General features: G+C 32.2%; 2 protein-coding genes and 1 long non-coding RNA gene across 6 annotated transcripts in view; 1 reads left to right on the forward strand and 2 right to left on the reverse strand.

Moving 5' to 3' along the window:
- Positions 1-642: 642 nt before the first annotated feature.
- LOC143196664 (uncharacterized) lies at positions 643-3497 on the forward strand. The gene is made up of 3 exons (XR_013005781.1): positions 643-757; positions 818-900; positions 3360-3497. It is a non-coding gene; the product is annotated as an uncharacterized LOC143196664 (long non-coding RNA).
- IntS10 (integrator complex subunit 10) lies at positions 1150-4784 on the reverse strand. 2 transcript variants are annotated; one of them, XM_076404542.1, is made up of 11 exons: positions 4498-4784; positions 4366-4433; positions 4065-4314; positions 3789-4007; positions 3617-3726; positions 3365-3564; positions 3078-3263; positions 2829-3016; positions 2606-2776; positions 1671-1915; positions 1150-1612 (listed from the first exon to the last, which is right to left on the reverse strand). In XM_076404542.1, the coding sequence occupies exons 1-11, from the start codon at positions 4633-4635 to the stop codon at positions 1453-1455; spliced, it is 1935 nt and encodes a 644-aa protein (XP_076260657.1). In that variant the 5' UTR covers positions 4636-4784; the 3' UTR covers positions 1150-1452. The 2 variants fall into 2 exon arrangements, with proteins under 2 accessions (XP_076260657.1, XP_076260656.1); XM_076404541.1 differs by having other exon boundaries at positions 1150-1615.
- A 3384-nt stretch (positions 4785-8168) lies between these two features.
- Positions 8169-25051, reverse strand: part of LOC143196665 (1-phosphatidylinositol 4,5-bisphosphate phosphodiesterase epsilon-1) — a 187608-nt gene continuing 170725 nt past the window's right edge. For 2 of the 3 annotated variants that reach the window (XM_076404544.1, XM_076404543.1), the window contains exons 16-30: positions 24662-24879; positions 23516-23743; positions 23233-23457; positions 21419-21719; positions 18665-19011; positions 18405-18597; positions 18206-18347; positions 16021-16186; positions 15790-15959; positions 14149-14294; positions 13888-14088; positions 13687-13831; positions 13476-13620; positions 11994-12341; positions 8169-8545 (exon numbers count right to left, since the gene is read on the reverse strand). In XM_076404544.1, the coding sequence (XP_076260659.1) occupies positions 8306-8545; positions 11994-12341; positions 13476-13620; positions 13687-13831; positions 13888-14088; positions 14149-14294; positions 15790-15959; positions 16021-16186; positions 18206-18347; positions 18405-18597; positions 18665-19011; positions 21419-21719; positions 23233-23457; positions 23516-23743; positions 24662-24879 (3215 nt within the window). In that variant the 3' untranslated portion in view covers positions 8169-8305. Of the gene's footprint in view, positions 8587-11993; positions 12342-13475; positions 13621-13686; positions 13832-13887; positions 14089-14148; positions 14295-15789; positions 15960-16020; positions 16187-18205; positions 18348-18404; positions 18598-18664; positions 19012-21418; positions 21720-23232; positions 23458-23515; positions 23744-24661; positions 24880-25051 lie in introns of all 3 variants that reach the window. The other variant, XM_076404546.1, reaches the window with a different exon arrangement.

Raw genomic sequence — 25051 nt, forward strand, 5'->3', positions numbered from 1 at the left:
TTTATAACAATTTGACATATTTGGAAGTAATTCATTATGGTAATGTAGACTTTTAATAAAAATGCAACAATCCGGCAACGCCGCGTTTAAACGACTGTTTTCCATCGCTATTCAAAATGTTACTCTTGCCCGTTTCTATTCTCCTAATGAAAACAGGGAAGATGGTCGCGAGAATTCGCGGTTTTCCACTTCTTCCCAGCATCTCAGACACTTTATCTTCCTTTGTTTCGACTGGACCACAACGCTTTCTTGTCAGATTTTTCGATTTATACTTACAACGTAAGTACAAATCAAATAGTAAAAATAATATAGAATCGTGAATAGTACAAACGTATGGCAACGTCGCGGCTTATGTTGACCACCATCACCAATAATCGGGGAACTTGGTCAGCTATCAGAAACCTTCGGACATCTTCGGAAAACAATTGAAGGCGACGACAGCTGTCAGCCGTCTATCATCCGTGGCAGCGTTACGTCACAAAATCGCGAGAAGCACTAGGAGAACATGAACAGCAAGGAGGGATATTATTTCATGCATCTAATGTTTGTATATATGTTGTCTCCGTTTATCTCATAGAAAACCAAAAATTATTATTATGAAACGGTTTCCCATTCGTCGATTGTCGAATCGGAGTGGGGAACGTAAGTAGGGCCTCCTGTGGCGCCACATTTCAATGGGAATACAGGACAGTGAGAAGGTATAATACAAAGTGGCACATTGGCCTTACGACGATGCTTGTCTGTTATTATCAGTGACGTAATATATCACGAATTTGACAAAAGAGAAATTTAATTTAATTTGTATGCCCTTTTTCAGGTAATGTTGTTTTAATTTAAGGAATGTATATAAGACAAGGTGACTTAAAATGTTTAATGACGATAAATTCCACAAGATTATAGGTAAATAAATGTAATTATAAAAATATATATTTTAAAATCAATAATTCTATGACTAGTTGAGCATAGTATATGTACACTTCAGTTTTGTTCTTTTAAAATTAAAAATATATCGAAGATATTATTGTAAAACGCTTTTTAAGCTCGAACTAATGGGTGGAATAAACGAAATTACTTATTCTATTCAATTAAAGGAATTAACAATACTTAAGATTTTAATATTCCATTTGTCAAATTAACAATTAAACAAAATTTATAATAAAAATCAATTTTTTATTTAAAAACATATTTCTGTATAGCACATTATTGTTGAAATGGTATAATTGTCCACTCATCTTTACAAATCTTTTCTTTATCATTGAGCTTATTATCTACAAAAGTAATTTTAAAATCACATGATGAGCTTTCACTGCTCTTCTTCCTAGTCCTTTTATGAACTATTTTCGATGAAGTTGATGGAAAAATCACTAAATCTTGCTTTAATATTGTTTCCTCTTCTGTTTCTCTAGTTCTATCTCAGGGACTCACTGGATAAATAACTATATCATGCCTAAATCATACTAAAGTTTGTAATAATAAAGCTCGCTCATTCTGTATAAAGTTGATAAGTAAATCGTCCAATTTCTCATTACTTCTGGCCACTTGTTTTTTTATAGCTTGCTTTAATTCTTCTTTTGCACCTTTGTCCGCTCCTCTTGTACCAATGCGACGTTGACTACTACATATTAAAATAATTTTAGATGCATGCCTGTTAAATATGAAATAAAAAATACCCTAAATTTGGGATAATCTCCAAGTGTATTTGTCCACCTTGTGATGTCCATAAATATGTAAGTTCTTCCATAATATCAACATTAATTATATAGTTCTGAAATAAATGATACTGAAAAGATCTATGTTGTTGGATTTCTTCCAACAGTGCAGGTATGAAATCTTCTTCCTGCGGCCAATCTAATTGGACTAGAACAAATATGTGACCTATAGATAATTCACTGTAATCATGTTTTCCCATATTTTCCTGAAAATTAAATATTAATAAATGTAGAAAATAGAACCATTTGCAAAATATTTGGGCTATTGGCTTTCAGATTAGAGCACCATTTATTGACTAACATGATGGACGTTAAATAATTGTTAAATATTTCATTTTCAAGGCAGGAGATCTGATACTGAAGCTCTCTTAATCTGGTTATTTCCTTATTCAATCGTAACTTCTGTTTCCCTTTTTATAATAGAGGAGCAATGAATCTTACTACTTATTTGGAGAATTTATTAATTTATGTCCTTCAAGGATTCTAATGAAGGGCACATCTGAGGTTACTATGTTCATTCTCTAAGGAATCTGGTAGAAAATGTGACGAAGGCCACATAAATTAATGAATTCAGGATGGCTAATTTCTCGAATGAGTGAGTTTGTAACATAGCCTGAAGCTATTTGTCTGTATCTTGTCTGCTTCATGTAAACCTAATATCCTAGTTGGCCATAGTCCTTTTGTTGAACTAAATCATCCACTTAAATAGGATAACCTCATTAAGAGCACCAGAACTTTGCTTCAACATGTAATGATTGCGAAATGAACAGTTTTAGTCAATACATAAGGCTACAATGCGAAAACCAATAATTCAGATTGAGCGACAGCGTAAGTCTCATATCTCGTATTTGCACAATATTTTACTTCTATCTTAAAGCTTCAAAAAAAACTCATACCTTAATACATCTAAGTAGAACTTTTACTATATATTGCAACATTGCCATTTTTGTTAATGGTAAATAATGTAAATGCCTTTGATTGCCTCCTACTATTAAATTATTGCTCAATACACCTGGATTGTTAGCTGGCAACAGAGGCAACGCCAACAATATTGGTTCCAAACAAGACTAACAAAAAGGTTTTTAACATCAATATTAACATATATAAAGACATACTTACACTATAATTTTTCTTTATATAAAATATACTGGCCAGTCTTATATACTTCTGCAAAAGCATATTGTTATCTGAAATTTTTTGACAACAAATCAATGCCTCATCGTATCTTGCCCTATATATAGCAAAATCAATGACAAAAACTGATAGCCAGGAATCGATCTTGAGATTTGAGTGTATTTTCAGGAATTCTGAAAATGTATTAGGTTTTTAAAACAAATTAGTTACATACTAAATTTAAATGTATTATACCTCTATGAAGACTCTCTGATGAATATAAAAGATCCCAACAATTAACACACATCAGAAAATTACTATGTATTGCTTTTAAATCAGGTTTTTCTACAGAAATATATGGGTTGGTGGTATGAATTATATCTGTGTCACTTTTACGTTTTTTACTTTTTGGCTCAGACATTGGGTTCGGTAAAGTTGGATCTGAAACATATATTAATATTTGTATAAATAATTAACAAGTTAGGAAAACATTTTTATCAATTGAAATATAAAAAATCATGAATTATATATTTGTAGCATACCTGTAAAGGCTTCTACTAACAAGTAGTGTGTTGATGTTTGACCAGGTGAAGACTCAGGAAAGAGGCTTGCATTGTACTCATTGAGGCAATACATGAAAAACAATGAAAGGCAAAATAACAATTGCTTATCATCATACATGTTATTTTTTGGTTTGGATTGACAGTAGTTCAATATTTTTTGCCAATATGTTTCTTTCGACCTAAAAATATGTAATGGTCAGGTTTCTCAAGTTAGTTTATAACAGGATTTACCAATTTAAAGTAAAATTGATTAAATATGGTTCCCAGTTTAATTGTTTTCCAATAAATTCTATAACTGAAAATAATTTGAACCAGGTATTTTCTATGCTTGATTCTGTATCCTAAAATTAAATGAATACAACATTGTGTAAATGAGCATACATAAATAAAACTATTCAACTACCTGTATTGTTGTACTTGATCTTCCTAGATAACACAAATAATATTCAATTGCTTTATTTAATAATTTCAATAACAACTTTTGATTTAAATCCAGCTTGATTTCTTGCTTTGCTAGAAGAGGAAGTAACTCACATACTAGCAATTTTCGATATGAGTTAATAGGATAATAACCATCTACACTATGTTTCTCTGCTGACATTAAAGTATCAACAAGTCTTGGCTAAAATATATTTCCATTTAGTTTATAAAATGTAATAAATGTTAATGGGATTTATACTCCATAACTAGATATTGCAGTTGGAAATCTTTGTAAAAGTAGCAAAAGTAATCTGCAGTGCTCCATTGTATCTTCACAATGATCAGCTGTAAACAAAAGTAATTTATGTTGCACCTCCGATGATATATGTTTGAACATTTCACACAAAAATTGTGTTTCAACATCGTCAGTATCTGTTTCAGACCTTAATGCTACAGTAACCTTTTCAATTTCCTTCCACAAGTCTGGTGTTTGTTGAAATTTGGATATACTACAAGATATTAGTATTTAATATTGTCTGACAAGATAAAAGTAAACTTACAGATCACTAAAACATTTAGCAGCTTCTTTAACATTACCAGCATCTTTTTCGATTAAATATGCTTCAAACTAAAATAAAATTATATTAGTAAATCACTTAAATACACTAAATGTGAAATAAATAGCTATTTGCCTGTACTGTGAAATTATTTGGATAAAGTGATTTAGCTGTTAACATCCAAGCTTTAGCTGAATAGGGATCTGTTTTAAAACATTCTTTAGCTCGTTGAATGACATATTCCTCATCAGTTTGCTCTAGATCTATTTCCATATTAAATCAAAATGCTTTGTATTCTAATATATTAATAGCTAGTTGAATATCTATTATGATTATAAATAAAAATAGTTATATATATGTTTGGTTAAATGCATGGAAAGTTAAATGTCGCTCAACGGCTCAACCTTATAATAGGTTAGGTTATGTTTTATAAAACAATTTCATAAGAATGTCGAAAAAAATAAATTTGTAAATGTTGGGAAGTCTACAATTGGCTAGAATATATTGTTTTGAATCATAATTGGTAGCGTAGAATATACTCTCCAAATCAATTAATATACAGTATGAAGGGTTGCATAAAAATAAGGTATGTTAGTAAATAATATATAATATAATTATTTTATATAGTTCGCTAATTGTTTTTATCAACATACCACAAATTATTAATTAGTATATATTTTTAAAATATTGATGGACACTAACTTTTCTGTTTGAAAGAATTAACTAGAATTTTTTTAAGGGCTACATTGCATTTAATATAATTGGACAATACTTAAATAATTTGACAGATTGAACATCAACAAAATGATAAAAAGTTTTGTATTAGTTCTCCCTCGTGTCTAACACCTTTTAATTTAGTTATTTTCTATAAATTTTTGCATTTAGGAGAACTATCCTATAATTTCAAATAAGATTACATCGTGTGTTGTAGATCATAAATATTTTTATTTTATAAGGGTATAATACATTTTTACAGACTAAATAATGTTAATAAAACAACATATCTTTTTAACATCTTTATTTTTATAAATTGATAAATAGTAACAATATTTTATAGATACATAAAAACAAGAAAAGGTCTTTTTGTACTGAAGTATACAGTATTATAAGATAGTGAATGATTTCTTTTTATTATATTACATATAATAAAATCGTTACAGATATATATTATTTTGTAATGATATAAGTAAAAAACAACGTATAAATTGAAACGACTTGTTGAAGTTTTAAAATTTCCCTAAATGATAACAAGATTTGGTATATAATATGTATATATGTAAGTTATATGTTATAAAGTTTGAGAGTTATACAAAATGTCATTTGACATTTTCCTTTGTGACATTTTGTATACGTAAAAGATTTATTTGTAGATATGGTGTTAATGATAATTAACTTATATTATAATAACATGAGGGTGGAATTGTTTGAAAGAGGGTTTTGGTTTAGTAGCTCTTTTAAACCACCTACACATTAGAATTATCGCAAACGAAGTGCATATATTTATAATAATACATTTTATATTTATTATCTTTTAATTATTTAGATCATATAATACACATAACGACTTTTAACTTAATTTAAAAATATAACGTTTTTTTTGGGGTTTGAAGTTTAAAGCTAAATTATATTGTTTAGTATCTGTGTTCAATATTGGTTGTTCTCATAATGAAGTAGATTTATATGTATAAAGTTTGACCCAAATATATAAAGTAATTATGATACAATATTATTAGCACATAATCATTAGACGTTATTTGATAATTTCTTTCTAATTATTATTTAGTTTACTAATAATTAGTGTTATTTTTTTAGAACCTGTTAATTCTTAGGATTTAGGACGTTATTTTATATATTTGAGGTTATAACGAAAACAATACATGAATACAATAAAAACATGAATATACTTTTTATATAATTATTACTAAGATCTTCAATTCTATTATGAATCTACTTCTAAATATTGCCATTTTTAGTTCAATTTAAACAGCTTTTTGAATCCATGCTAATTACAATATTTTAATCGTATATATATAAACGAAGTACACCACAAATTGTGAAAAATAATTATTATAGGATTCATATTAAATCATTTTCCTCGCTATTTATGTTACAGTTATACACTCTAGGAAACACCATGATGCTTTTCTTCACTTTATGTTTGATACAGACTATTCTTAAACCTTGTTTGTTTTTTTATATATTAAATTGAGTCTGGAAGTACAAATTAGGGGTAATTTAGGATATTAATCTAAGAAATTGAGTTCGTAATTCCATTTGGTAGGTTTCTAACAAAATGGGTGTTACTAATTAAGTATTAAAGCGTGTTAGCCAGCTAATTATTTTGTAATATAGTTAATTATAATTCCTTTACATAACGGGAAGCTAGTTCACTAATATCAGTTCAGTATCTTCGAATATGCATCCCCTTGTTTGTTCGAATGTCATATATTATAGCGATAGTCTGTAGTAATACCAAACTGATAGTTATAAAAAATAAATCCTTTCTGTTTTGATATTTTTCCATAGTTTAGATCAAAAATGTACTTCAAGACATAATATAATATCAAAATATAAATGTCTTCATGCAAGATTTGTTTAATAATTTGTTTGTAATGGAACCCGGGGACCTGTTTAGCTCTGTCTAAGTGATGATTTTTTTTATGTGTTTTCTAAACGGCTAAACGAAATATGAGAAGACTATAGAAATATATGTATTACTCAGCTTGTAAGTCGTTGCGAGTTTAAAAGAAAGTAGATAATAAAATTGACAACATAAAATCATCAAAATTAGGAATCAGGAATGAATAATTTTTATTTATAACTATATCGTTCTAAATGTCAATGCAGTGCTTTGTAATGCAATGTAATCTGGTAGTAAAATATTTGCAAAATGAAAATGAAAATACTTCTAATACCTTTATCATAATTAGTCATCAAACAAATTAATATATTGTCTCTATTAAAAATGTTTTTAGTTCGTTATGAGGATTAGTTTTCGGAGCAATGTTAATTTTGTGTATGTTTCCTCTTACAAAGGAATATTAATTAACTAATATATAATTTGTACAAAAATTATTGGGTGGGAAAACCTGTGTTGCTGGCAGTGAAAGAGTCCTTTCTAAACTCCAAGGCGAAGTTAGTTGCGATGTGATAAAACAAATAATTTTTAAGTACGATTTTGAACCTCAATTTTTTGGACTTTTTATCTTTTTATATAACATGATATATATTAAAAAAACCTTTTATTTATACTGCCATCTCAATCTATCTAGTTGTATATCAATTTTAGTGTTTTTATAAAACTTGTTAAAAGATAATGATGTACGTAGTTTCACATAAAAATATTCCTAAGAATATAAACCAAACGAAGAAAGTATTAATGAAATATGACCAATCTAACAATTCCATTCATGATACTGGTATAGAAAATGTTGAGTATGCTATTGGAGACTTTATAATAATTATTAGGGAATTTTATATAGTTATAAACTGGCAAACGTTGTTAGCCAACATTTTACAACATTGCGACGTGCTGATGTCATAAATTTTGTTGATGTACATTGGCTTTTTTATTGAATGGACTACAAGTGGTACTTTTTCAACACAAATGTTTGAAATTTGTCTAAATACAACTGGCTCTCCTGCCTTTTCAGGATTGCCTGACACATAAAACTTAGTTCACTATAGCAGAAACCTACCAAGTTATAAACCTGATTTAAAAATAATCTGTATCAATAACCAATAACAAAATAAACGATTAAATATAATTTACCGACTCATCCTCATATTTATACGTATACGCGCCATCTACCATCAAAACTAATAAAAATAGTCATCTGCCGACACGTCCACCTTTACATGGACTGACGCAAAAGAAAATCGAACGAAAAAACCTAGAACGAATTCAATTCCTGAACAAGCCGGTTCGGCCCTATTCGCTTAGTCAAGATTTCCATTCCTTCAGCTTCCTCATGGACACCTTCTTCAGACGGTTGACGGCCGTCAGTATCTCGCTCTCCTTAAAATCGTCATCGGACAGAGTTTCGCCTTCCGAGTGGACCTCGCGGGACTTTTTCGTGCCGCCGGTCGACAGCCCGAAGTCCTTTTCGGAATGGAGTTTGCTTCTGGCGGGCGGGTGGCTTTTCGCGGGCGGTTTTGACGTGGTGGGATCGCTCAGCGCCACCTACAGAGGGCCCGTAAATTGAAACGTTGTTTTTGAGTCGACTTTTGAACATGCAAATGTTATTTTGGTTAGTTAAACGGAATAATAATATGTCGTCGTAGCAAATATTAGTTACAACAATGGGCTGGTGTCGTTTCAGTTCGGAAGTAATCGTCACATCGTCGTTAAAATTGTATTATCGTATTGTATAGGTAAACTAAAAATAAGTATGGTTTATATATTATTATTATACAAGTTTTTTTGTACATATGTCATCAAGATGTTTAATGTTTTGCCTGCTACAATTTGTAAATTCGTTGCAGAATCAGACAATATTTTCCTTCATTTTATTCTAGTTAAAAATAGAAACAACGCTGTCTGATTAGTTCGAACACGTAAACGAATGAGCCAGTCACTTGCTCAGTCAAAGTCATCCAGTTGTGAGATGTATGCAAAATTCTTGAAAGCAATAGTGATTAGAGCTTATAATTCTAACCTATAAACTATTGTAGCTGTATAATTAACTGTAGATCTTAGATGTACTGTAATGTTAAAATAAATTATATTTGATAATATTTATGTTCTATTATTTCATTTAGATTAGAATTTTGTTGTATATCAAAGCCCAACTGAACTAAAACTCAAAGTTGATGAGGCAACATTGCGACGTTTTGATGTCACAAACTTAAATGACGTATATATAAAATAACTTTGAACAGACTATAGATGCAGCTTTAACAGACCCATCGTAGGTACTCGGTTAATTTCAATAGTTTTCAGATCATTATACTACGTGGCCATTTACTAAATCAATCAGCTGAATACATTTTTGATTAGGTGCGAAATCTGGTAAAATATCTATAGTATATTCAAAATAACAGTGAAATCACGTCATCACGATGTTTAATATATTGTCTATCGCAATTTGTTTATTCGTTTTAGTAACAGGTAATATTTTCCTTGTCATCTGAATCTAGTTAAAAAGAGATAATATATAGAAAATTATTCACAACATTAGTGAAAAACTTACAGGTTATAAGTCGGCAAACGTTGTTTTGGTGCTATGCTTGGCTTGATAAATTTAGAATTGCTGCTTATTATTATTCTTATTACTTAAAAAAGCCGAATAATTGGATAGTCAGAGTCAGGCACAGATTGCGTCTCTAATTAGTTAAACAGAAATGAAGTAATATGGGTATTAGATTATAATGTTAAAATAAATTTGATATATATTCTCCTTTAAGTTATTTTGTACATACGTCATCTAAATTTGTGATAGCAAAAAACATAATTGAACAAAAAATACTATCAAATATATTTTTTTTAAATATTATAGTACATCTAAGTACTACAGTTAATTATACAGCCACAATAGTGTATAGGTTAGAGTTTATAACCTCTTATCACTATTGATGTCAACAATTTTGCATACGTCTGTCAACTGGACGACTTTGACAGGCACATTTGCTTATGTGTTCGAACTAATCAGTGTCTCTTTTTAACTAGAGTAAAATGAGAAGGAAAATATTGTTCGGTTTTAAAAGGAATTTACAAGCTATATAGGTACAGAAAGTAACTTTGGTTTTTTATTGTAAATATTATTAAATTTAATGTTACATATATCAAACTATATAATAATTAATACGATATTCATTATTGTAAGACAAACAATCATTAACTATAAATGTCCTAATCACTATGAAGCCTATTTGTTCATAAACTGCAATCAATATATACGTGATTTCAAAAGGGCTATATGATATGGGATTGTGTGAACTGTGTGTTGATTATTTCCGAACATAGCTAACCTCAACCAATAGTTCTGTTATAATTAATATTTGCTGTATATGGTCACGATTCAGTGGTAATATAAATGACATGGTGTTTAGATATTGGCTAGATAAGCGTTTTGTGTTATTTGTAGGTCATAGTTTATGGAAAATTTTAATATTGACCAACAATAATTTTCGGTACTTTTATTTTAGTATTTTTAGAATTACAAAAGCATTGAATTTACCATAATAAACTCACGTAGATTTAGTTTGTAACAGGTCTATTGAAAAGTCCTCGGCCTATCATAGTAAAAAACATTTTTTGGTAAAATTGGTTTTTTATTCAACATAATTACCTTTAAGGGTGATACACTGATTATAGCGACCCTCCAACTTTTCGTTACCATTTTTGTAGTACGATGTTCTTTGCTTCAAAATAGGCCTCAGTTTCGGCAATCACCTCTTCATTCGTCGGAAAGTTCTTCCCAGCGAGCATTCTATTTGAGATCTGAGAACAGGAATAGTCGCTGGAGGCCAGATCTGGAGAATACGATGGATGAGGGAGCAATTCGAAGCCCAATTCATGGAGTTTTGCCATTGTTCTCACTGACTAGTGACACGGTGCATTGTGTTGGTGAAGCAGCATTTTATTTTTCTTCAAATGCGGCCGTTTTGCGGAAATTTCGTCCTTTAAACGGTCCAATAACGCTATGTAATAGTCGCTGTTGATGGTCTTTCCTTATTGAAGGTAGTCAATGAAAAATATTCCATGCCTATCCCAAAATACAGATGCCATAACCTTGCCAGCCGACTGTTGCGTTTTCCCACGCTTTGGAGCGGGTTCATAGTATAGAGTCCACTCGGATGACTGTCGATTGGACTTCGGAGTGAAATGACGGAGCCATGTTTCATCCGTTGTCACATATCGATGCAAAAACTCGGGATTATTACGCTTGATTATCTTCAAACATTGTTCCGAATCATCAACTCGTCGTTGTTTTTGGTCAACAGTGAGCTCGCGCGGCACCCACTTTGCACATAGCTTCCTCATACCCAAATATTTGTGAATGATATGGTACACGTTCAGTTGATATTTTTAGAGTATCTCTTATTTCATTCAATTTCAATTTACGGTCATTCAAAATCATTATGTGGATTTTTTAAATGTTTTCGTCGGTAACAACCTTTTTTGGGCGTCCATTGGGTTCACCGTCTTCGGTGCTCATTTCACCACGTTTAAATTTAGCATACCAATCCTTGATGGTTGATTTTCCTCGGGAAGTATCCGGAAACTCGGCATCAATCCAAGTTTTTGCTTCAACTGTATTTTTTGCTATCAAAAAACTATATTTTATCAACACGCGTAATTCCTTTTAGGGTTAAGGTTAACTAAAAAATATGGATTTATTTTTAGTCAGTCTGTCAGGCCGGGGACTTTTCAATTGACCTGGTATTATGAACTCATGAGGTACTTGACCAATTGAAATATAACATTAAATCAAAATTAATCAATTTTAAAAGTACCGACGATTTCTAGAATACCCACAAAGCTTATATTACATTGAAAAATCCGAAATTATTTTGTTATCAATAGATAGAGACATTATATTTAATAGACAAATAGCTGACGAACAACTAACACCAACTTCTGAATCGTGACTTAAATTTTTTTTATTTAACAATTATTAGTTTCTTACCTGTACTGGTACTTTGATGCTATTACTCGCAACATTCCTGGCTACGTTCAATCCCCTACTGATTCTGTCTAACGTGGCTAGTCGCAAGCTTGATGTTATTTTATTTTTCCTTAACGAAGTCGGCGTCACGTTGGTACGTTCTTGCAAAATAAATCGTCCGATTGTTTGCCAGGAGGACTGGGCGCTATAGACGTTCTCGTAATCCGTTAGAGCTCGCTGTTGGATGTTATGGGCGGTACCACCCCATTCTAATTCTTCGATGATGACGAAGTTCATTGGATCCTCTAATCGACGGGCTTTTAATAGGGCTTGGGCCAGCACATCTTGTGCACAAGCGTTTAAAGGTACCTAAATAGAATTTAACATTTTTAGTGAAATGGTGAACGTTTTTAAATTTAAAAAAATAATATGGCGAAGGTGCCGCTGAGATTTTTTTAAAAACATTTTTTGTTTTGAGAGCGTTTGTTTCTTAAAAAAGATTTCTCGATGTAACCTATTTATGTGGAAGGCTAATTAAAGCTAATTAAGTGTTCAATGGGTATTATGCCGTTTCATATAAAGGAAAATATAACGTCCATTAGAATAGTGTGAGAAAATTTTGCAGCGAAACTACTTTATTTTGGCTATTGTGTTTGCGGGTATAAGTATTTTATTATTATGATTCTGATTATGATAAGACAAGAAAGAGCATCGAGAACTTCCACATAAGAGAAAAAGTGTAAGACGATCCTCTGGAAACATGTTTTTGCTGTATTGTGGGTGTACTAGGTGCTTGCATGCATTTTGATCAAATGTGTTATTTTAAAATAGGGATTTATTGAGAAACATTAATAAAATGTATATTAATCAGTGTCCTCATCGTCCATCATTTTCTATATCTATGTTTTCAATCTTTCTGGCAAGATGACGATACTGTATCCAAATATCGTTGATAGGTTGGCCGTTATCCAATTATCGATCCATTTAGGCACTTTTTCATCATTTCGAAACCATGTGCCAGCCAAGCAATACGGCATCGATCTCAACAAGTATTATCATCAGAAGGAGTTATCTCTGATGAGTATGCTATTCGAGCTGCAACAGTGCAACCTTCACAACTTTCGCAACGATTGGCCGAGAGCTGTCATGCAAGAGGATGATTTTGCGTCTATTACTCGCTCTTGCTGCTAATATCTATTTTTGGCAAAATGCACCTTGGAATTTGTTCAATTGGTGTAGGTAGATATTTGCGGCAACAGTTTCATTCGGTTTTAGTAGCTCGTAATACACCACCTTTTAGCAATTTTAGCAATTAGTGAGGGTTTTCGTCCTATAGCCCTTGTAATTGACTGTCTTCGAACATTTTTCGTTTGTTAAGGAAACTGTGTCAATAAATAAAATAAAACGAACCACAGGCTCTACCATTCAAATGATCTAGAGAGTGTTTTTAATGAGTGTACCCATTTAGTGAAACTATAAATTAAAGTATTATTTGGTTTGTACCTTGAGTATGGCATATGGAATTTCAGGCGAAACGTTGTAAATACAAACGAGGAACGTATCATTCTCTTCCCACGCATTACTTGGTGCCCCATCTGATTTTCGGGCTTCTCTGGCACGATTTGCTACACTTCTAATTGATGTTAACCTACAATTTATAAAAATATTTCGAATTAACAAATATTTATTAGTAGAACAATCATTAAATCCTTACCAAGCTCGGCTACTGGGATCGTTACCCATCCTTTTCAAAATAAACTTCCCCTCGCCCTTCCACTGACTTTGCGCTTGCAGAGGCCGCTCGTGGAGATCCAGAATTCTTTGGGTTGCAGGTAAATTATGGTCCTTTTTCTCCCATCCTACGATTTACAAGTTTAGTCAAGTTTTGGCCGTTATTATCATGATTAACACTGACCTCTAGCCACCTCCTCAACTAAAATATAATCGTTCAACTTGTCGGTACATATATTTGCTTTTTGCAGGCAAAGGAGAAGAACATCTTGCGTGGTGGATTCTTGTGTTATTTTCAGTATAGTTGAGGGCTCATCCGGGATTACGCCGTAAACCATGAGGAAAAACATTTTCCTCTTGACGCAAATCGGTGTCCCGGTAGTGGCTTAAATTAAAATAAATCGTTTAAAATTGATTGGTATACATGCATATATAAAAAACCTACCAACATAGCTATCGGTTTCTCTGGAGTCGCTTTCGATTTGAGCTGTGTCTTCCCGACTTTCAGTGTTTTCTAAACTCTCCTCCTCGATTCTTGAGTAAATGAAAAGGGTCGACATGTTAAGATTTTTATTTTGGGCGCTTTTTAATCTGCAACAACGGTTGAAAAATTTTGGTATTAAATTCTTCAAAATTAAGCTTTTTAAGTTTTAAGTGATTGCATATATGTTGGTTAGCTATATCTGTTTTTGAAAATGCGAAGTGTCATTGTAAACAACTGTAACTTAATTATTATTTTCAATGCTTTTGGCAGATCTCTACATACAGAACTTATAGTGATACTGTTCAGTCGGTTAGGTTTTAAAGATTTAGAAGTGGTGATTTTGAAGCAAATGACAAAGAACGGATTGGAAGACCAAAACACTTCGAAGACAATGTAATGCGAGAGTTATTTGACGAACACCTAGCTGAAATTTCAAAGAAGTTATTTCTAGTTATCTGAACAATTGATGAACAAGCTATCTGAAGGAATCAAAATGAGAGAAAATGGTTACCATTTGAATTGGCTGAAAATACCATTTCAAGTAATGTCAATATCGCAGTTTCATTGCTTGGCAGGCAAACTTTTTTTGTAGCGTATTGTGATTCGACTGATACGATAATCCCAAAGGAAAAACGTCATGGGATAGTTCAGGAGAGCTATCCCCATCAACACAAAGAACGGAATATTCCTGGCCATAAAATAAAGCAGTGCATACGATGGGATTAGGAAGATGTAGTGCATTAAGTATATTAGTGCATTGCGGTGTACCTTTTTTTGTATAAATATCTTTTTACAGTAAAACAATGATGAAGATAAATGCTATAGTATAGAGTAGTAGTATATAAAGTACACAATTAAAAAATACAAACTTATAGTTTAATTAATATGTTTTGTCATTTTATAATATATTTACGCTACTAGGTATACTGTTTTTTTAATGCTATTACTTTTTTTGAAGATATTTGAAGTTTAGAAGAAGAAGTTTCATGTAAATATTTTAGAACGTAATATCAAAGCCAAGTTAGGAATAATTTTTGATAAATGTGCAAAATGAAGAATGACTCTAAATTACTAAGACAAGATTAATTAAAACTTCTGAAGATAATCCAAGTAAAGGCCATCTAAAAAAGTATCAGTATCAAAATTTGTAGCAAGTGTACAGGATTAGATGCTGGAAAATTTTCAACTAGCTGAGGTAGATTTAGTAATCTTATTAAGCGATATGAGGCTAAGTTTTGGGTCTCAGAAATATATTCCATTTCTACTTTCTAAACAACACTTGGTGGTGCGTTTCAGAAAGAATAAAAATCATTTTGTGTATTGTTTTATCACTAGCGATGATATTTGCGTCTATCACCATGGATATCAGTGAAATAAAGTATGTATTTTGCAACATCTACTCTATTTATCATATTTAGTTTCCATTGAATCCATTGAACTAGCAGATGGAAAAATATTTCAATATTCCGAGATCAAAATCTATAAATTGGAAAATATCTAGATTAAGTGAAAGTTTTGGGAGCATATACTGAAGTTAAAAAATTTAATGTCTAAATAGGCCATCAACAGGCCTATTTTATTTAATCATGGAGGAAAGCTTACCTTAAATGCCTGTATCCCGGTTTCAAACATTTCAGCGGTAGAATACGTTGAGCCAGAAAGTGATTGTTCGTCGAGTCTATTACAGTAAAACGAAGGAATGCTAAATCTTGGAACATGATCCTAAAGTGGAAGGTCTCGTTCCAAATTGGGTTTAAAGCATTTTTGTGCACCTGAAAATAATGTTATTAAAATAATGAGCTTGATTTAAGATCTTTGTTATGTGTTAATTACCACTTTGGTTCTTTGCTTATTACAGTCTACTTGGATACCGATAATCTCTACTTCGACATACACACTGAGATTGACATTGGTTTGGCACACGTATTGTCCTGACACTACACTTATAACGAATTGGGACGAGTGGATCCCATCAAATTGTTTGTCCCAAGGGTTGAACCTTAATAAAATTAAAATTGTGTTATTATTACATATAATTTATAAAATAAATGTAGCAGACATATATTCTTAGTATCATATCTGGTGATGTGTGTGGTCAACACAACAAACAGAGAGAGAATATAAGAGAAACTTCCGAAGGCGCAATTCAAATCAAGTAGCTTTTGTTCTATGCACTGCATAACACCGTGTATAAAACCAGCACATAAACTTAACACTTTCGCTGCTGATCTGGGATCAAATACTTACCCTAGAAGTAGAGTACGTTTTTTCTGAATACAAGAATAACATTTTTCTAATAACATTTTTTTAACGTGTGTCCGGCCTAAATTTGACAAATTTTTTTTTGTGTCATCTGAGGTTGTGTTCATCGGCACTATGGTCAAATTTTATTGTCGATGGCCGCATAACGCGCGAGCGCATGGCGTATTAAAATGGGCAGAATAGGAAAATAGATTGATGATTAGAATATATAATTTAATACATATATATATATATATATATATATATATATATATATATATATATATATATATATATATATATATATATATATATATATATATATATAATAACACTTTTAGGGAATAAATAACACTTTTAGCACTTTTGACCAAAAATAACGAAGAGTTGATGAATGTTTGAAGATGATAAAGCGTAATAAACCCGAGTTTTGCGTCGATATGTGGATGAAACATGGCTCCATCATTTCACTCCGAGGTTCAATCGACAGCACACGATGAACCCGCTCCAAAGCGTGAGAAAACATAACAGTCGGCTGGCAAGGTTATGGCGTCTGTATTTTGGGATGCGCATGGAATAATTTTCATTGACTATATTGAAAAAGGAAGGGCCATCAACAGCGACTATTACATAGCATTATTTGACCGTTTGAAGGACGAAATCGCCAAAAAACGTACGCATTTGAAGAAAAAGAAAGTGCTACTTCACGAAGACAATGCACCGTGTCATAAGTCAGTGAAAACGTTGGCAAAAATCTATGAATTGAGCTTCGAATTGCTTGCTCATCCACCGTATTCTCCAGATCTGGCAACCAGCTAGTATTTCCTGTTCCCAGATCTGAAAAGAATGCTCGCCGGAAAGAAATTTTCATCGAATGAATAGTTGATCGCCGAAACTGAGGCCTATTTTGAAGCAAAGGACAAATCGTACTACAAAAATGGTATCGAAAAGTTGGAGGGTCTCTGTAATCAGTGTATCAGCCTTGAAGGGAATCATGTTGAGTAAAAAAAAACTAATTTTGCCAAAAAAAAAATTGTTTTATTATGGTAGGCCGGGGACTATAAAATTGTCACACGTTTTTTTATGCAACATAGTGTGTGTATGTGTGTTATGTGGAATATGCGTTGCAGGAATTAATTAGATTTTCTTATTTTCGATTGTTATGCTGCTGTAAAAATACATTAAATAATGGAATTGTATAATTGATGGCTGGTGTGTTGACAAAACTATCGTAAAATGGAATCATGCACGTTGGCTGCACCAAGTCATATTGCTAACTGTGAAATATAAGAGAAATAATTTAAATAAAACCGAAGCGCGATAAAAGGTTAAAATATTGGATTGCAGAAATGACAGTTAGGAAACGATAAGTGACGTCGATATTTCGTAGTGCTTCTGATATGTGTTAGGTGTAAAATCTTAGTAGTCCCAATTTTAATATTAAAGTAAATGTATTTTTAATAATTTGTCTATAGTATATTATCATAAATCAATATTTTTGTGATTTTTTTGTTACTGTGATTAATTTATCTAGCCTAGTATCAGAACACAGTGTAGACATATCGCTGAATTTAGTTAAATAAAGATCAATCAATTGGAACAATATTAAAAAATGTCGCCCACTCAGAAAAGTTCAGCGAAATTATCTTTACACTCTTGTAAATTTAAATATCATCTTCATATCACCTCGATATAGTTACATTTCTGGATAAATATAATAAAGTTTGGACATGAAATGTTTCATATATTTTAGAGAAATGGAAAATAATTAGTTTACCTTCTGTACATGACGTGAGTTTTATCCCACATCACCCTTGGTTTTGTCACGTATCCGCATTTGCCACTTGTTTCGAACAAAGCGTTATTTAACTGCATAGCCGTATCTTCAGTCTGATAATTTAAAGCTGTCATTTGGATACCTAAAATTTCCAATAACATTATTTAGGATGACTGGTAAAATATCGGTTTATTCCTACCAAAGGACCAGAATATCACAGGATTAAAGTTGCTGGAATCGATTCTCATCGGAGCAGGATACGTTCTCATTAACTGCGTCTGCGTGTGAGCAACTAGAGCTAATGGTTGCTTCCTACACAGTTTCTTTGCTGTATTCTCATTTATGGACGAGCACTGATAACACGGATAGTTAATATTTGGTCTCTGCCTTATCTGAGTGAATCGAAAAAAAGTAAAAAGTGTGATGGTCTTTATAAAGTAATATTCATCGTATCATTACCTCATTTTCATATAAAGTACTATCTGATTCACTCCCGATTCCAGATGTGGATATGTTCGATGCTGAACTGCTGCCAGTGGTAACGATTGAACTACCTGATATAGAAACGCAAGTTCTCGGTCTCTGTTTGACGGAACTGCTCGGCGATATGGTGTTGAGCCCCCGGAACTTGATGGCCTGGACGTAGATGACGAGATCGGAGAGCTCCTTGGAGATCTGGCTGCCTTTCTTTCGTAATTTATCATCTACCGGTAGCGACCGTTTGGTGGAGCTGGTTTTGGATACCGCGTGAGTGCCGTAGGGTCTTGGAGACTCATTGGGCGCCAAAATAGTATGTATAGCTTTCTCTGAAATAAAAAAAATGTTTTATCAAAATTTTATTATTCATAACAGCTGATATTACTAATAATTAAGTTAGTTGAATAAGTGGGCACAGTTTAGTAAATCAGTGTGTATTGAATTCACAGAAAATCTCTACTAACAGGTCAATTAAAAAGCCCCCAGCCTACCATAGTAAAGCACATTTTTTGGTAAAATTAGTTTTTTTTATTCAACATAATTCCCTTCGAGGGTGATACATTGATTATAGTGACCCTCCAACTTTTGGATACCATTTTTGTAGTATGATTTGTTCTTTGCTTCAAAATAGGCCTCAGTTTCGGCGATCACCTCTTCATTCGACGAAAATTTCTTCCCAGCGAGCATTCTTTTGAGATCTGAGAACACGAAATAGTCGCTGGGGGCCAGATCTTGAGAATACGGTGGATGAGGAAGCAATTCGAAAGCCAATTCACCGATTTTTGCCATTGTTTTCACTGACTTGTGACACGGTGCATTGTCTTGGTAAAGCAGTACTTGCTTTTTCTTCAAATGGGGCTGTTTTTCAGCGATTTCGTCCTTCAAACGGATTGGATGGATTGGACTTCGGAGTGAAATGACGGAGCCATGTTTCATCCATTATCACATATCGACGCAAAAACTCGTGTTCATTACGCTTGATTATCTTCAAACACTGCTCCGAATCATCAACTCGTCGTTGATTTTGGTCAAAAGTGAGCTCGCGCGGCACCCACTTTGCACAGAGGTTTCTCTTATACAAATATTCGTTTATAATATGAGGTACATGTTCAGTTGATATCTTTAGAGTGTCTGCTATTTCATTCAATTTCAATTTACGGTTATTCAAAATCAATCAATCAAATTTTGTGGATTTTTAAAATGTTTTCGTCGATAACAACTTCTTTGGGCGTCCACAGCGTTCACCTTCTTCGGTGTTCATTTCATCACGTCTAAACTTAGCATACCAATCCTTAATGGTTGATTTCCCAGGAGCAATTTCCGGAAACTCCGCATCAAGCTTTCGCTTCAACTGTATTTTTTATCAACACGTGAAATTCCTTTTTATCCATTTTTTTCACAATAACAAAAGTGCCTTCATTCAAAATGCTATAATTCACAAAAAAATAATCCGACGGCTGTCAAATTTATACACGCATCTTTTGAGGGTTAGGGCTAACTGAAAAACGTATGGATTTAGTTCTAGTAACGCCATCTATGTGTCGGACCGGGGACTTTTCAATTGACTTGTTATATACCGATAATCCTAAATAATACTATCATTAATGTTTTTGGAATCACATTTTTTTGAAATAAGCACGTCAAATAGAAAAAACTCGAATTAAATATAATTATTGCATGAATGAGAATTTCAGTTATTCAGACATTAGAAGTATTTAACGTAATCGTTTTCTGGAACATATTAGGTGCTTTCATATACTTTGGTCGTTTTTGCATCTTAAAAACGTATTTATTGAGAAAATTTGTAGAACTTTTTTCCATTTTTCTGAGAACATAGCTATACCGTGTCGAAATAACGACGTTGGTTTGGGAGATATCTAATCATTTATAAACAGTTTGTTAACCAAGTGGGGCTGCATCGGTAGAATAAGTGGTAATCAGTAGGTGCTATGTCTGGTGACTACGTTGGGTGTGGCAGAACTTTCTATTCGAGCTGTAACAATGTATTGTCTATAACTGTATATCTTATGATTATTTTGCAGTTTATGGCTGGACGTTGTCATAATAATTTCATACATGCTTCTCTTTTTGCATATTTTTCATCCCATATTAGCCTCTAAAAAAAGCTGATTCATCAACTGTTAAGCTGTCTGAAATTTCTTAGGTTCTCAGATAAAATAACAAAAGTAATTAATGTCTGTGTAACATTATTTACATTTAATACAGTTAATAACTTTTACATTAAATAACTCAGTAATACAAAATTAATAACTATCATTTTATGGCGAAGTGTCAACATTATTTAATTTAACCTGTGATTTATATTCATACTATCCATTTTTATCGATACATATCGCTGATTAAAATATATCTAAGCAACTAATAATAATCTTCTTGCGATCTAAGTATCCTAAGTATTGGGGATATATCGAGATATTTAAGAAATAAAATTTTATACCAAGACTTTCAGGTACTAACTATCATAGATATCATAGATAAAAACGATATTTTATCATATTGTATCTCTCAGATAAGCATTTGGCTTGTGTAGTTGTGGTGTAGTATATTTAATATTATAGAAAAAGCACAGCAAAATATTTCACTTAGTGTCATTAAATTTGGTAGAAAGAGTAGGAAACACCCATAGTAAAACAACTGAATATCAGAATGAAACTTATCGAATACCCTAATTTGTACTCAAGGATATTAACATGGTGTAAACTTAACGCTCTTTACCGTCAATGTTATCATCATCGTCTTCATCATCATAATCGTCATCACTGAAATCATCATTGAATGAACTGGAGCTAGCGTTGCTGATAATGCTGCTGGTTCTTCCGGGTACCGAGTGTCTCATTCCAGTCATGGGTCGTACCGGAGTTGAGATAGTTGATAGAGGCGCCGGAATCTCCACAGTTAGTTTTTTGTTTTTGATCAGAATCCGGTATCGTAGTTGTTCTGGTGATGGTAGACAAGGCTCGTCACTGTAATCGGATTCGAATAGGAAGTTGGTGACTAAGCGATCACCAAAAATTCTCTGAAACAAAAAAGCATGGTGGTAAGAAGTATGATCCAACTTATATATAGTATTGGGCAGAATAACATTTTCGTTAAGATCATTTATTATATTAATACGAAATTTTTACGAAAATGTTAATAATAATCATATTACTGTGATGAATTAAGATATACTTATGAATAATACAATAATTTAATAGTATCTTGAGTAATATATTTTATAATTCATTTTACTACTTCTTAAAAACAGTATTTAATTCACACCCGTCTGAAATATCCGCCACAGAAGAAAATAACATAGTTGACTCTCTTAACACTCCGTTTCAAATAGATCTGCCACATAAGAAATTTACTGCTAAGGAAGTAAAACAAACAATACTTAAAGAAATCTATGCTAAAAAAGCTCCTTGTTTTGACCTAATTACTGGAAGAGTCTTAAAAGAGCTCTCAGGAAAGTGCATCATATTAATAACATTCATATTTAATGCCTGGTAACTTCTTAAATCTAATTCTTAAACCTGGTAAAAAAGACGAAAGAAAAGTTATAAGACGTCTCCTTTTATCGTCCTATAAGCCCGTTACCTATGTTCTCTAAATTTTTCGAAAAACTATGCATTAAGAGACTCAGAATAATCGCAAAGGAGAGAAATATTATTTCAGACCATGAATTTGGCTTCCATAATAAACACGGGAGAAAAAATACATAGATTAGTTAACCAAAACTTAAACGATAAAAAATATTGCTCCATGGAGAACCATGGAGCGTTTAAGATTCTCCTGAGGAGCTCATTTTGGAAAACTTGAAGCCGTTTCACCTGATTGAGTGTAACAAACTTGAAGTAGACTAGAAAGATTAGATCCGTAGAAGAATACAGACCGAATTAACATCTTGTAAAATAAGCATTTTATGGAGATGAGAAGTCTGCTAGAAGGGCAGATCAGATAGCAGGTAACGCTTTTTAAGGAAAATGATGGCCTGGGTTGTCAGGGGGTTGAACGTTCTTGAATGGTAACCTCGAGCCTAGAGGCCATGAAGAAAGCAGTGTCATCAGCGTGAAACGCGACATTAATGTGATAATTTTTTGGCAGATCTGAAGTAAAGAGGTTAAATAAGACTGGGGCCAGCGGGGACAAGCTTCACTGTGTTTGCGTGGCGGACGTTATCAATAATTAAAAGTCTCATAAGAGAAAATGTCGCTCTAAGAAACTTTTAGATTGAATTTTGTGATTTATAGTTCTATAAATATTGAGTCCCATCCTTTCAAAATCACAAAAGACTGCGAAAATATTTCAATTTTTAATATGATTGTAATCTCGAGAAGTAATCTACAAAAATTAAGTCATACTCTAATATGATTAAAGTATCTACTATTGGCTGACCCGATACTAAATTGGAATTACTTATATTACACAACTTGGTTATTACGAGTAAATTGACTGAGATGCTTTAACCATATTCGAATTACTAACGAAACCAACAACATTACTTACTATATTACTTCCTAAATCTATTATAAATGACATAGTATTACCTGAAAAATAAGTGCCATTCTTGTTTGCTGTTGTAAAGAACAGTGATTCTCAATGGATAATATCACAGGGTATGGAGAAGTAACAAAGGCGTTCTTGTAAATATTTTCTACTACTGAGGTAAAAGGTATTTTGGTTGTAAATGTATGTCCATGGTAAATCATCGGATAACCATCTTCACCGTCCCAACAGTCCAGTTCAACGCACCTACATCCAGAGAGTAAAACCTGCATGTCAAAAAAATAGAGTAATAAAAGTAGTAAATCCAGTTTAATAACTTTATACCTGACTATAGAGCTCTGTTGATGATTCTCCTTTGAGTTGATGACCTGTCAGGTAGGTGTTATGCGATGACGCTATGTAATACGTGGACAGGGGCTTCCTCATGTCATCCTCGTTGGGTACTTCACATTCAGGAACAAAAGCGAAATTATCCTTGTCCATGAGATATCGAGCAAAGCCCTCGAAAGATAGACAACTTTGAGCTCTAAGAGACGCATCAGGTTCGTGTCTCTATAAGTAACAAATATGATTTTACTCATGTCATTCATTCATTGTCAATTAAAATTAGGAAATGTGTTAAGAAATACTATTGCAAATTATGTTATTTGCACAATATTAAATAAATAACTTGTGAAATTGCCCTTATACAATAGTATAATGTTACTGATAAAAACTTTAAAATGTTTGCCATTTTAAATTTGCTATTTTTTATAAATTAAGAGGTTTTTTAGTCTATAAATTTGAAAAAATCCATCTCTTTTTTAAAATTTCTAGATTAGAATTCTTCTTTAAGTCTATTCTAGGTTTTTTTCTGTTTAAACAATTTGTAAAGAGTTTGTTATGAAAATTGAATTGAATTGAAACAAATTATTTCCTTTTCTTTATGGAGCTCTCTATTTTTGGGAGGTTCTACACCAGCAGCTACTATTCTACGGGTGTCGTATAATGTGCCTTACTCTTTGGAATAATGTATTAACATTGTTATTTCTTAATATCTTGCTTTTGTTGTATTAGTTGTCAAACTTTTAAAAATTACTTTGACTTCGTTTTTTTCCTCTGCTGTCAATATATTAGAATCAAATTATTCTGAGATATTTTTTGGTTTTATTTTAGAATCATACTGTCATCATAAATATATGAATTTGTTATTTCTAAAGCATTATGATTGATTGGTATTATATAATAGCCTACGTTTAGATTTTAAGAAGGTTTAGTCATATCAAACTTTAAACGTTAAGTGAAATAATTAATCTTCTTTCGAATGAATCAGATTCTTAAATACATTTTAACAATTTCAATGTTTCAATTATTTAATATATAAAATACAAAATCATGAAAGTGACATAGACAAAAAAATGAGTCAGTACGGGAAATTTATTTAATATAAAATGTCGAATGTAATTAGATAACATTTAAATAATAACATACGTTTATTAAGGCTTTAACTTCATCTTCAGTCCTTGTTTCCATTTGCCTGGTTTCCAGAAATTTCGTGAACGTGGATAACGTGATGACTTGTGAGTTATTCGTATCGATGCCTGCGCAGTTGGTGAAGATACTCGCCGCTGCTATAGCGTCGAATACTTTTTTTTGCGTGTTGACCACTTGTCCTTCTAATTCCTGTTTGCTGTTCCTGGTTAGAAGACCTAGAAAGTAAAAGTGAGTGAACTAAAATATATTCTGGTATGCTATATAAGTTAGAATATATTACTGCATCAATTATTATTATCGGCATTTGGATTAGGTAATTACTGCAAATGTCATCGACGAAATTTTTTTTCATGAAAAATAAATCTAATCGTTAATTTGTGAATTAGT

This window comes from Rhynchophorus ferrugineus, unplaced genomic scaffold (assembly GCF_030347505.1).
Source record: "Rhynchophorus ferrugineus isolate W39M unplaced genomic scaffold, kcgeb_rfMv2 rfM4, whole genome shotgun sequence".
In the NCBI taxonomy this organism is placed as follows: domain Eukaryota; kingdom Metazoa; phylum Arthropoda; class Insecta; order Coleoptera; family Curculionidae; genus Rhynchophorus; species Rhynchophorus ferrugineus.